Here is a 13,712-nt window from a genome sequence, read left to right as displayed (position 1 = left end):
GTTTGGCACATAATGGCATATATCACTGTGCTTATAACAGTGCATCTCAGCGTTAAATGTGTCACTTCCTGTTGCCAGTAGGTGGTGCTATGACTATAGCCAAATATGAGCATGTAGATGTGTTCAGGCCAAACATGTGAAGTTTGGGCAGATTGGAGATTGCATGCCTGAGTTGCCTGAGCAACTTCCTGTTTCATTGTTTTAATAGCATGCTTTAATAAATTAACGTGTTAAAGTGTTTCAAGCAATTTTTTTTTTACATGTTTCTAGCATGTTGCTAGCCTATTTACAATTGCATTTGTTAATTGCAAGGAGTCCATAACAGTGTTAAACATGTCACTTTTTGTTACCAGTAGGTGGTGCTATGACAATAAAGGAATATGGGCATGGACATGTGTTCAGAACAAAACTCTTATAAAAAGTGTTAAGTTTGGGGCAGATTGGACATGGCGAAACATCAAAATTTGTCAGGCTGCCAGGGACACGCCCTTTGACAAAAACTCAAGATCTTTGTAATTTAACATCTCAAAGGACTTATGATTACACTCACTAAATGTGAAGATTATCCAATTAAAGCTGTAGGAGGAGATTGTTGAAGTATGGAGGCTGAAAATGGACAAAACTTAACGAAAATCAGAGTAAATTCAAAATGGCTTCCTGTTGTGTTTACAACTTCGCTCCAAGATAATTTTATTGTAGGTGATGGGACATTACATGCATGAACTGAATTTCGTACACGTATGTAAAGCGTTGCTGGGGAGCGCTTTGTTTAAATTTTATAAGTGGTGCTATCGAGCCATTTTACCTCTCTCAATTCTGAAACATAACAGATGTAAAATTCCACCAGTTTGCAAAGTTTTGGAGCATGTTTAGGCTCTCAAAAATGTGATTCCCTTTAAACAAGAAGACGATGAAGAAAGCAATTCCAAGAGGGTCCTCGCACCATTGGTGTTTGGGCACTATTGAGCTGAAAGTTAGAGCTGATGGAACACAACATAATGCCCTGAAGGGTCTCTGTCTTAGTGTCTTTTGAAATGTCTATTCTGAGGTCTTTCTCTCAGGACGTCTTCAAATGTTGGATAGGAGGAACTATTAAAATCAACAAATCTAGGAGCAATACCCTTAAAATTGAGTTCAGATTTCATACAAAGACAAAGATTCTCAGGGGATTTGTAAGTTTCAAAATTGGAATATTACTTTTAATGTAATACCGTTCCTGTGCCTTTCTAAGGAAATGAGAATGGGGTAATCCAAAAAATCAGTTCCTTTTTTTTTTTTTAAACCTCGTCACTCTGAGGAAAACTGCAACTTCTTACCAGAACCGGGTGGTGTTGGCGCAGTGGATAAGACACATGCCTTTGGTGTGAGAGACCCGGGTTCAAATTCACTGTGAGACACAAATGTGTCCCTGAGCAAGACACTTAACCCTTAGTTGCTCCAGAGGCGTGCGACCTCTGACATATATAGCAATTGTAAGTCGCTTTGGATAAAAGCGTCAGCTAAATGAATAAATGTAAATGTAGAATGAGTTTGCAAATTAGGTTTCCGTTTGCTTAGAAATGTGTATGTATCTCTCTCCTGTGTAAATTCTCATGCATCTTAAGATTCCTTTTTGCTGTGAAACACTTTCCACACTGAGGGCAAGTAAAAGGTTTCTCTCCTGTGTGAACTCTCAAGTGAACCTTCAGGTTATCTTTTGAGCAATTCTTTCCACAGAGATGGCACATGAAAGGTTTTTCTCCGATGTGAATTTGAACATGATCCTGAAGGTGATTTGTGTCTGTAAATCTCCTTTCGCACTGATGACATTTAAAACCGTTCTCTCTTGTATGAATTCTCATGTGATACTTTAGACTCTCTTTATGTTTCAAACTCTTTCCACACAGAACACATATGAACGGTCTCTCTCCAGTGTGAATTCTCATGTGGACAGTGAGGTTTTTTTTCTGTGTAAAACTCTTTCCACACTCTTTGCAGGTGTAAGGTTTCACTCCAGTATGAACTCTCATGTGATTCTTAAGACCTCCGATTCGTATGAAACTCATCCCACACAGTTTGCAGGTGTAAGGCTTCTCTCCAGTGTGAATTCTCATGTGAAGCTTAAGGTTTTTTTTCTGTGTAAAACACTTTCCACACTGAATACATATGTGTGGTCTCTCTCCAGTGTGTACTGTCATGTGAGTCTTGAGATGTCCTTTTTGTGTGAAACTGTTCCCACACAGTTTGCAGGTGAATGGTCTTTCTCCAGTATGATATCTCATGTGGGTGTTAAGGTGACTTTCCCGTGTAAAACTCTTTCCACACTGACAGCATATGAACCGTTTCTCTTCAATGTGAATTTTCATGTGGACTTTACGGCTTTCTTTTTGACTGAAAATCTCTCCACACCGTTTGCAGGTGAAAGGTTTCTCTCCAGTGTGAATTCTCATCTGGGAATTATGGTTTGCAGTTTTTGTTTTTTTAGCTCTTTTTGGTGTTGAATTATTTTCATTCTGTGAGCAACCAATCAATTTTTCTCCAGGTTTGAAATCATGCCATTTCTCTTCGGTTTCATTCAGTTCTTGACTCTCCTCTTTCAGCGCCATCAGGTCTGAGATGAGAAGAGACAAAAACAAGTTTAATGTCACAAAGCAACAGACACCCAATAGACAGAAGTGTTGTCAATTATAAAAATGCATAATAATTCATTGATTACTAAAAATGAATTGTACATTTACAGTAATCACACATTTTTGTAATATACTTATATTGTTATAATTTCACATTAAAATCTCAAACTAATGCAAAAATAACAAAGATTGTGTATTTAAAATATATGATTTAATGGCATCTTTTTACCAAGTAGCCAATTACTAATGAAGGCCAGTGTCATTGATACAAATACACTTATTGGTGTCTATATTAAACACATTTTCCCCTCAAATGTAACCATTAATTATAGCCATTCAGCATTAACGTATCATTGAAAGCCATGATTTTTTCTTTATTAGGCTTTTAAATATAGTGAACTTAATCTTCACATAAAGAATACTTTTAATAATCTATAAATTGGTTATAGTTTAATGTTTATTCAAGCTACAAAAGTTAATCAGTGGGCAAAACAAAGCAGTGGGCGAATGCTTAATTTGCTCTCTAATTACTTACCACTACAAGCACGCACAAATCAGGCAACCAACTTGACTTAATTTACACACGCAATTGTATTGCAGACAACCTTCTGGTAAAACCCCTACATATCTCTGACCATTTCTGCATTACATTTAAACTACATTCTGCTACCTTTGTGCCCCCAGCCCCATACCAGTTACATTTAGATTAAATTAAATTTTATTAATAAGATTCGGGAGGAGCGCGTCAGATACTTAGCCTAATCAACACAGGTGGACCATAATCAAGTAATCAATCCCATAGTATAAATATCGCTGACTTCCCTCTATCCATTGACGGTTTATCAGCATGCTGGTTCGCTTCGTCTGTCACCTTACCACAGACCCAATTTTCGTACCAACGAAGAGAGCTACACAGGGGATTTATAAGACCTGCTGCTTTTGCCGGACCCGAGATCATTTCTACCCAGCCAAACACGGCCGTTGAGCAGCATTAAGCGTCATCGTGACAGCTGCTCTCCTCGCCAAGCCCCACGTCGCGGCCAATAGACCGTGCAAGCTCCGAGCTCGCCTTGCTCGACACAACAATCGTGCCGCCCGAGACCGACCTCTCCCCGAGCGCTGGATTGCAGCAGAAAGAAGCCAACCAGCCTGGGCCGAGCCCCAGTTCTCACCGCGGCTCAGCCTTTCACCCCGGCGTTCCGGCCGGGTGGCAGTTTGAGGCCGCTTCCTCTAGCGGCGCAGACCGCGCGACGTTAACCAATACATTTTCAGGCGAAGACGCTAAAAACAGGTTCTTCTTTTTCTTCATTGGATTTTTTCGCGAGTTGGCATCCAAAGTGTTGCATCTAAAAGCAGGTTCGCAGCTAAAGTTTGTTAAACGACGTCATGACGCAGTTCCGTCTTCTTCTGCTAGTGTTTTGGCAAACCAGCATAAAGGTGCATTACCGCCACCTGCTGATCTGGAGTGTGGATTGCGCATGGATTTGGACTACAGATACAAACGTTCCATCGGATGATGATGCCACTTTTAACCACGAAGCAAAGGCATTACATTCGCCTTACCGCGCACGTTTAAACCTCACGGTAATGATACAGACATAAAGTCCAAAAAAACAAAAAAGCTTGTAAGTCTCTGGATAAAAGCGTCTCTGCTAAATGCTTAATTTAATTTTAAATTTTAATTTCCATGCAAGTTTTCTGGTAGGACCAAATCATTTAGGGACCTATTTCACCATTCACCGGCGTGATCACTCAAAATTAATCTAAAACGCATCTGCCCTAGTGTTTCGACGCAGGATAGCAAGTGTGAGTAAAATAACTGTCGCCTTTTAAAGTCCACATGAAATCAAAATTGACTATATTTACTTTGTTCGCCTAAATTGATCGTTTTGTGCTGAACAATTCATCCATGCGAGCCAATCCACACCACAAAAAAAAAAAAATCTTTAATCAAAATCTGAAAATGCCCCTCCCCTCTGCATTGGAGGACCTTCACTGATGACGTAGGCTTGAGGAATTTGGTGTCTGCTTAATCCGTAACCATGCCCCTCCAACTGACACTGACAGTAGACAGGCTGCCTGTGTGTTTGCGAGCATTGACAGCGCGTGAAAGGAGAGATGGCGAGGAGGTGCATTTTTGTAAATGATCCTCCTCGTGTTCCTGTTCTTCTTCCTCCTCCTCCTGCTGAAAACTAAATTGCGGTGATTCAGGTGGCGAGTAATCCTCAACAACCGATCGTAAACTTGCGTTTAGATCTGCCTCCATTTTTTCAATTAAACACCTACTTATCTAGATCCAATCAGGTGCTAGTTGGAAAATAAGCCACGCCCACTATTTTCCTCATGTATTATTCCGTTTCTCTCGGGAATACGTCACAACACTGGAGAAAAGTCGTTTGCAACTTCCGTTTCAAGGGGACTTTAAGGACCATAATACGAAAAAACTGGCAAGTAAATATCTTTAGAAACCACTTGGAAGCGAATAGCACATAACTGCTATTAACCCATTTGCTTGCAAGCATCGCCAACGGCCCCAGTTTATTATCGTTTCACTTTCACAGCACATTAAACATCACTCTCTTACTTGATCTGGATAAACCCTGCATCAATTGAAAGTCTAAAGACTTTGGCTTTGATATTTGACCAATATTTCGATAAAATATCATTTCAGTGACAGTTGATTAGTAGTTATGTCAGGAAAACGATTCCTATTCCCGAATGGTAAACGCCGAAGTGTTAGCTCATGGACAAATGTTGATCATGGATCTAGTCAGAAAGAATCATGAGCAGAAACATCTTTATCTTGGGTACGTAATTTCTGTCTCCATGCCAAAAATGGGGGGTGACTGGTAAGGGGTTAACGTTACTGCTGTAATCATGTCTTTCGGTACAACGTCATACAAGACTAAACATGCTTCATCGTTTCCAAAAGCCTCTGTTTCCACAGTCCATACTACAACGTGAAAACAGCGTTTTCCAAACGTATCCACTCGGGAGACCGTCTAAAGAGCCCGGAGGCCAAATGAGAGGAAAGATGCTTTTCCAACAGGAACATCAGGAACATAATAATGTGGACAAGGCTTGAAGAATTGTCAAATCAGGCAACCAATTGCTGAGCTGGTGACACAGTAGGCTACCCATTCATTTTTAGCTTGCTCCATCAAATGTCATTAACCCTTTTTTTTTTTTTTTCTGTCTGCTCCCGCAGGAGCCTTTCCCGTATCTCCCCGCTGCCGCAGCAGCGTCTGTTCACTAGAAAAAAAAAAAAAAAAACACATTACCTCCGCTTATAGGTATACCATGCATCCTAGGTTGCGGTGATAGCATCATGTATCGACAATAGCCAAGATGATATTAGGCCCATATCCACCTAATAACATTCAATCTCCAATCCACGTTTTTTTTTATTTTTTATAATTTTTAGGCAGCCTACCATAATTCGGCTATCAAACCGCTCCGTTATCCCATCACAGCACTGCACTTCACGCTCGCCCGTGCTCTCAAAGGATGATGTGAGCCTGTAGGTGGCAAAGAAGTCTCCATCCACAAATAGACATGCATCGTTAGCAGATATAAGGTATTCCATCGTACTTTAACAGGTAAATCCGATACGTGCCATATTTTAAAGGAGCTCCCCGGTTCTCTTACCGGTTTTTGAATACCTTATATTTAAGGCATTTGTTTACGTCCATATTAGGGTTAAATCGTTGGACTTTAAAATCCAGGACTTTTAAAATAGATAGGAATCTACTATCGTAAAAAAATTAAAATAAATAAATAAATAAATTCACAGGACAAGCGAGATGACAGTAGTGCCGACTACATGAACTAGCAGTTTTAAATATAGTATTTTATATTTTTATGCCAGTTTATCAGCACGTCCGAAAAAATATATTTTTTCGATTATTGGTGATTCCATAGGCTCTTTCGTGCACCTGCATGGTTAAAATGGCAAATAGTAAGCTCAGACAAGTATAAAGAATCTTTCTCTTACTCCAACCATGCACGATTACATCGTCGATATGTACCATCGATCTCATGTGCTGACAATATGACAATTCGACAACGACCACATCGCCGATACATGGCACCTATTTGGGGTACACTGGCACAGGAACAATTTATTTTTCACATCCAATTTTATTTTTCACATCCATTAACATTCAATTTATTTTTGCACGCTTAATTTCGAATACAACGACTGCACCAAAATTTTTCGGACTCATTATCGGAAGCAGCTTATTGGATTCGCTAAACAATTATTCAAGTAAGCCTCACAGCGTCTACCCTCGTAGACAACCAAATCCTCCTTAGTATCGAACTCCCTGTCAGGCGCTGCAAGAGTGCTCCCGGTTGAGCCAACCTTAGCCTTCTCCGTTCAACTATCAGCAAAGCTTACTCGTATGACATCATGAGTATTAAACTCCTGTCAGATGCTTTCCCGCTTAAGCAATCTGGGACTTTCCATCCGACCACCAGCGACGATAACCAGATAACCTTACCTTTTTCTATCTTATGGCCGGCAAGGCTTCTTTCTTCGATGCCAGGAGCTCGAGCTCCCATCGGATGCTGACGAGAGCCTCCCGGCCAGACAACCTCACCTTTTCCATTCTGCGGCCAGCAAGGCTTACCTGTTCGTTGCCAGGAGCTCACACTCCCTTCGGACATAGGTGAAAGCCCCCGGCTACCCTTTTGCCATTCTGTCTTACGTACGGAGAGGTTTACCCATCCAATGCATGGAGTCAAGGCTCCCATTGGATGTAGGTGAGAGCTTCCCGGCTAGACAATCTTACCTTTTCCGTCCTTTGGCCAGCGAGGCTTAACCGTTCGATTCCGGGAGCTAAGCTCCTGTTGGCCGAAGGTAAGAGCCTCCCAGCTGGACAACCTTTTCCGTCCTTCAGCCAGAGAGGTTTACCCGTTCGATTCCTGGAGCTAAGCTCCTATCGGACGTCGGTCAGAGCCTCCCGGCTAGACAACCTTACCTTTTCCATCCTTGGCCAGCGAGGCTCACCCGTTCGATGCGAGTGCTCCCATCGGACGCTGGCGAGAGCCTCCTGGCCAGCCAACCACGACCATTCCACGTGGTTTAGGTTACAAAACCTACAAGCAAGCCGTTCGATGCCGCAGGTATCAAACACACAAATAAACCCTCCCTCCTTCCTACGGTCGTCAAGGCTTACCCGTCTCTTGCCGTGAGTAGCAAACTCCCATAAGACGCCGAAGACAGCCTAACGACCACAAAAACTTACCTTTTCCATCCTACGGCCTGTGAGGCTCACCCAGTTGTTTTGGGGAACAGGAAGTCCCCGTTGGATGCTGGCAAGAGCCTCCTGGCCACCTATCGTTACCTTTTCTGTCCCACATCCGGAGAGGCTTACCCGTTCGATGCGAGTGCTCCCTTCGGACGCCGGCGAGAGCCTCCCGGTTAGACAACCTTACCTTTTCCTTTTCTATGGTCAGCGAGGCTTACCCATTCGATGCGCGTGCTCCCTTCGGATGCTGGCGAGAGCCTCCTGGACAGACTTGCTTTACGTTTCCACTCTACGGTCGGCGAGGCTTACCCGTCCGATGCGTGTGCTCCCTTCGGACGTCGGTAACAGTCTCTCGGCCACGCAACTTACCTTTCCATTTGACGGTAGGCGAGGCTTAACCGTCCGACGCTACGAGTCTCGTCCTCTCGCCAAATCCTGCAAAAAAAAAAAAAACCCCAACAACTCTCAGCTGCCCTCAGCTACCCTCACATCTTTTAACCCCACCTGGCGAGGCTTACCCGTTCGATGTTCTGAGTTAAATGCCCCATCGGATGCCGCGAGAGTCCTCCCAGTCGGGTTTTCCTTTCCACTCTCCCCGTCCGGCAAGGCTTACCCGTCTGATGCGTGTGCTCCCTTCAGACGTCTGGCGAGAGTTCTCCCGGTCGGGCCTATGCTTGCCGGCCGCAAGCGAGTCTCATCCATCCGATTCCGTGAGTCGGGATCTCCCTTCGGATGTTGCCAGAGTCCTCCTTGTCGGCCAGCCCAAAGCTTTTTATCTGCCAAACCGAGAGGACCCAGACGTCCGTCATTCTGAGTCTCAATCTCCAGTCGGAGGCTTCATGGGCCCTCTCGGTCAGCATTAGGCCCTTCACCCACTGAATAGCAGGGGCTATCAGCCAGCAGGGCCCGTACGCCGACACCGTGACCTATTCCGGTCGAGGCAACTCGGGTCCTCCCGGTCGGGCACCACAACCACGCTGCTCCTCCTCATCGGCCGGTAGGGCTCACCGTTCCAACGCCACAAGCTCCAGTTGAGCATCGGCTCGAGACTTACCGACCGGGCGCCAACAACTACGTAGTTCACTAGCTGCAGCCGGTAGGGCCTACTCTCCCAACGCCCAAGTCGCTCCCTCTGGAGTACGTAGGCCCTTCCAGCCTGCCAACGAGACGACTTCTCAGGAAACCAAATCAGCCCCCGCCAGTACTCTATGCTTTTTTGGGGGGGCATTCTTTAAACTGGCGGCTGTCCTCTTGTACATTTGCTTTTTGGGGGGGTACTCTAGGTTCGGGCATTCCCGAGCTCGGAGCCCTTCCCCGGACAGCACGCCAAATACGCATACCATACCTCAGCTAATTATATGTAAGCGTGAACTAGTGAAATGAAATTTTATTAATAAGATTCGGGAGGAGCGCGTCAGATACTTAGCCTAATCAACACAGGTGGACCATAATCAAGTAATCAATCCCATAGTATAAATATCGCTGACTTCCCTCTATCCATTGACGGTTTATCAGCATCCCTCCTCCACCCCATCTCCTCACTTTAAGTTCACTTTATAAATAGACGGGGAAGGGGGGGTACTCTAGGTTCGGGCCATTCCTGAGCTCGGAGCCCTTCCCCGGACAGCACGCCAAATACGCATACCATACCTCAGCTAATTATATGTAAGCGTCAGAGATGTATAAAGTACTAGAGACCCAGACTTGAGTAAAAGTACAAATGCTCTATCAAAAAAGTGACTTGAGTAGAAGTTGAAGTGCTCTTTAAGCACCACACTTAAGTAGAAGTACTAAAGTATTCAAAATTTTTTGTACTTAAGTATTGCAAGTAGTCTATTTGAAAATTTACTACTCAAGTACTGAAAGTAAAAGTATTGTGTTTTGTAGTTATTAAAGAAAGTAGTCAAAAGTTTGAACATACTGTTTTTACTATTTCAAATGATTAACCTAAAGGACAATCACAATTCCTTTGACTGTAACTTTTTGTAAACATAAAAAAACAGATTAAAGGGTTACTTCGACCAATTTGCAAAATTATGTCATTAATAACTTACCTTCATGTTGTTTCAAACCCGTAAGATCTCCGTTTATTTTTGGAACACAGTTTAAGATATTTTAGATTTAGTCGGAGAAGTCTCAGTCCCTCCATTGAAGCTATGTGTACGGTATACTGTCCATACTGTCCAAAACATCATCAAAGTAGACCATGTGACATCAGAGGGTCAGTTAGAATTTTTTAAAGCATCGAAAATACATTTTGGTCCAAAAATAGCAAAAACTACGACTTTATTCAGCATTGTTTTCTCTTCCAAACAAAGCAGTTTGTGATATCCGGTTCGCGAACGAATCATTCGATGTAAACGGATCTTTTTTAAACAGTTCACCAAATTGAACTGAATCGTTTTAAACGGTTCGCGTCTCCAATACGCATTAATCCACAAATTAGTTAAGCTGTTAACTTTTTAAATGTGGCTGACACTCCCTCTGAGTTCAAACAAACCAATATCCCGGAGTAATTCATTTACTCAAACAGTACACTGACTGAACTACTGTGAAGAGAGAACTGAAGATGAACACCGAGCCGAGCCAGACAACGAACAACAGACTGACTCGTTCACGAGTCAAGAACACTGATCTATATATATAACTTATATTATAGATCAGTGGTCAAGAACCGTTTCTGTCAGACGTGTCCGTTTCGAGAACCGAGGAGCTGATGATACTGCGCATGATTCTGAACTGATTCTGTGCTAATGTTATGAGCCCAGTAAACCGAAGGCTTGCAGTCAACGCCAATGACGCCATTACGTCGAGCGCAAAAGAACCGGTGAACTGTTTTCTTCAACTGGTTTACTGAATCAAACTGTCAGAAAGAACTACTGGTGATCCGACAACCGATGCAACCGGTTCTTGACTCGTGAACGAGTCATTATCTGGCTCGGCTCAGTGTTCATCTCTCTCTTCACAGCAGTTCAGTCAGCACGCGCAGTCTTCTTAATCACTTGTTTCGCTCAATGATGTGCCAGCTTCATCAAACCTGCCATCTACAGTTCTGGCAGTGGATTTTTCCATTCAGCTAGGCTCTTCTGCAATTTCCCCATCAACTTTGATCAGAAATCTTGGTGTAACATTTGATGATCAGCTGACCTTCAAAGGCCAGATGCAAAGACTGCTCAATCTTGCAGGTTTGCATTGCACTGCATCAGAAAGATACAGCCCTTTCTAATGGAGCATGCTGCACAACTTCTTGTCCAGGCCCTTGTCATTGCTAGGCTGGATTACCGCAACGCTCTTCACAATGCATTAAAACCTCTACAAATGATTCAAAATGCAGTGGCACGACTAGTATTCAACAAATCCAAAAGAGCCCATATTACACCTCTCTTTATCTCCTTGCACTGGCTACCGGTTGCGGCTCGCATCAAGTTCAAGACATTGATGCTTGCATATACAACAGCCACAGGTTCAGCACCCGCCTACTTCCACTCACTATTACGAATCTACATCCCCTCCAGAGGTCTGAGATCTGTTAGTGAGCGAACCTCATGGTACCATCACAGAGAGGCTCAAAATCATTTTCCAGAACATTCTCATTCACTATTCCTGGCTGGTGGAATGATCTTCCCACCCCTTTCTGGAATGCTGAATCCCTGACAATTTTTAAGCGACACCTGAAAACTCATCTCTTTTGAACTTGGCTTCACTGTAAAAACAAAATAACAAAAAAAAATATTATCTTTATTACTTTTCTAGCTTGTACTTATTTGAACAGTGTCTAAAACTTGGTATTACAAGCAATTCCTGTGTCTGTTTGCCTCTTTAACCCTCTGGAGTCGATTCATTTTAATGACGCGTGTGCAGTTTACATCGTACAACAAAAAGTTAAGCTTAACTAGTTATTTTTTTAAGTAAGTTGAAAAGCCTTATTATAAAACCCCACAGATAAATCTCGAAGGAACCTGCGGTGAACCCACTCTGTTATTATAAACTCAATGGTGATGTTATCTGTTCTCTAAAGCTCTTTAAAATCAAGAACAAATCAAGGCAGCGTGCAGCAGTAACTACTAACTATAGCAAGCTTTATTTTATGTTTTTTGAAGTTTTCTTCTACCTGGAAACAATCATGTTCTAGAACAGTGAGCGCTTTTGAGAAAATAAAAATACTAAAGTTGTTGATTTTTCACATTTTATGACTTGTATATAAAATTGTATTTTTTTGATACAGTTGCATAACAGAATATAATCATTTATTTTGCTGGTTTAATATTATACAAATTACATTAATTACTATACTTGCATGATATTCTTTAAAAAAAAATTCATATCTGTAGATCTGTATATTTTAATAAACCAACCTGTTTGTTCCTCAGTTTCTTGATGTTTGACTCTGAATGTTTCTTCAATCGTCATGTCTTTACTCTCCTCTTTAATAAACGCCATCTTTGGATCAATCAAAGAGTTTTTCTGTCTGTTTAGACACTTTCTTTCCTGTTTAAGAGAATAATTAACAGAAAGAAAAAAAAAAATTCAAGATAAGTCTTTGGGTGCTTCTCAATCAGCTCCCTAGTTCAGTAACTCAATTAAGGACAAAAAAAATACTAAAATAAATAAGTGTCCTTAAAATGTTATTTATAAAAAAACACAAATCAAATTCATTTACTGATTCATGACACGTTTGTGTTTGTATTTTGAGCAGCAGTGTGTCGTCAGCGAGCGCAGATTCGAATCAATGAATCATTTTACGACTAAATTGATTCAGTTGGCCGTTTCGAACTGCTCTCCATCACTACTTTCTGAAGAGACTGAACTCGTGAGAAGATAAACCGATTCAGATACATTGAGCGAAATGCGCTTTACTCACACAAAATAACCACTTTACTAAGGTAAGGATAAGCACAGTTCTACGTACAATTCTCCAAATAAGTTTGACTGATTTAAACGCTTTAAAAAGATTAAAGCACACACCTTTTATCAGCCGAGTCACAGACGCGGTAGCGCGCTGCAGCCTAATGACGTCATAACGCCACTCCAAAATAAAAGTTTTGCCTAGACGCTAAACTAATATAATTTTACATTAGTAAACAAATATATCAAAACCATGAGTCCACTTGAGTCCATAAAACCACTTATGTCATAAGTAGCAAGGGTATGTTTGTATAGCCAACTATTCAATGTATGGTAAAATTGATGTTTGTACTTTCTTAATGTTCTCAATAATATGCACATAATATACATGTACATACATAACTGCTTTTTGTAATATACCTGCCTACAATTGTCAATTTGTATATTGTCATTCCTTATCTACTTTTTTTATATATTTTTATATTCTTTATTATGTGTTTTATGTTCTGTCGTTGTCATTCTGTTGTACTGCGGAGCTTCTGTCACGAAAACAAATTCCTCGTATGTGTAAACATACCTGGCAATAAAGCTCATTCTGATTCTGATAAATGCTGATGATTGATTTCACAATCTACGCCTATGTTATCTTGAGACATTCACTTCATTTGAAAATAACGATTAAACTTTAAAAGTTATACTGCTCTATCTTCAGGGAAAATGTTAGTAATGCATGAAAGCTGTGTATTTAAGCAACAAAATCACATTTAACCACAATATTTAAATGTTTAAAGGCTTCTCTCTTGTGTGAACTGTCATGTGGCTTTTAAGGTATCTTTTTTGAATGAAACTCTTTCCACACTGTTGACAGGTGAAAGGTTTCTCTCCAGTGTGAATTCTTATGTGATCATTAAGATTGTTTTTATCTCAATATCTCTTTCCAAATTGAGGGCAGGTAAAGGCTTCTCACCAGTGTGAACCATCATGTGCCTTTTAAGGTTTCCATTAT

At 41.5% G+C, this 13,712-nt stretch overlaps 1 protein-coding gene across 1 annotated transcript; it reads right to left on the bottom strand.

Annotated features, from left to right (window-relative positions):
- Positions 1–660: 660 nt before the first annotated feature.
- On the bottom strand, positions 661–12,860 carry LOC132106091 (gastrula zinc finger protein XlCGF8.2DB-like). The gene is made up of 3 exons (XM_059511720.1): positions 12,827–12,860; positions 12,217–12,349; positions 661–2,590 (listed from the first exon to the last, which is right to left on the bottom strand). The coding sequence occupies exons 2-3, from the start codon at positions 12,299–12,301 to the stop codon at positions 1,554–1,556; spliced, it is 1,122 nt and encodes a 373-aa protein (XP_059367703.1). The 5' UTR covers positions 12,302–12,349; positions 12,827–12,860; the 3' UTR covers positions 661–1,553.
- Positions 12,861–13,712: the final 852 nt, after the last annotated feature.

Source organism: Carassius carassius, chromosome 26, assembly GCF_963082965.1.
Source record: "Carassius carassius chromosome 26, fCarCar2.1, whole genome shotgun sequence".
Classification (NCBI taxonomy): Eukaryota; Metazoa; Chordata; class Actinopteri; order Cypriniformes; family Cyprinidae; genus Carassius; species Carassius carassius.
The sequence above is the reverse complement of the archived record's forward strand: the minus strand, read 5'-3'. Positions and strand labels throughout refer to the sequence as shown.

Excerpts from the sequence above, each read along its gene's own strand:
- LOC132106091 (XM_059511720.1), bottom strand. The coding sequence starts at position 12,301 with ATGGCGTTTATTAAAGAGGAGAGTAAAGACATGACGATTGAAGAAACA. Across the intron at positions 2,591-12,216 it reads AGAAACTGAGGAACAAACAG|ACCTGATGGCGCTGAAAGAG; the intron begins GTTGGTTTATTA and ends TTCTCATCTCAG.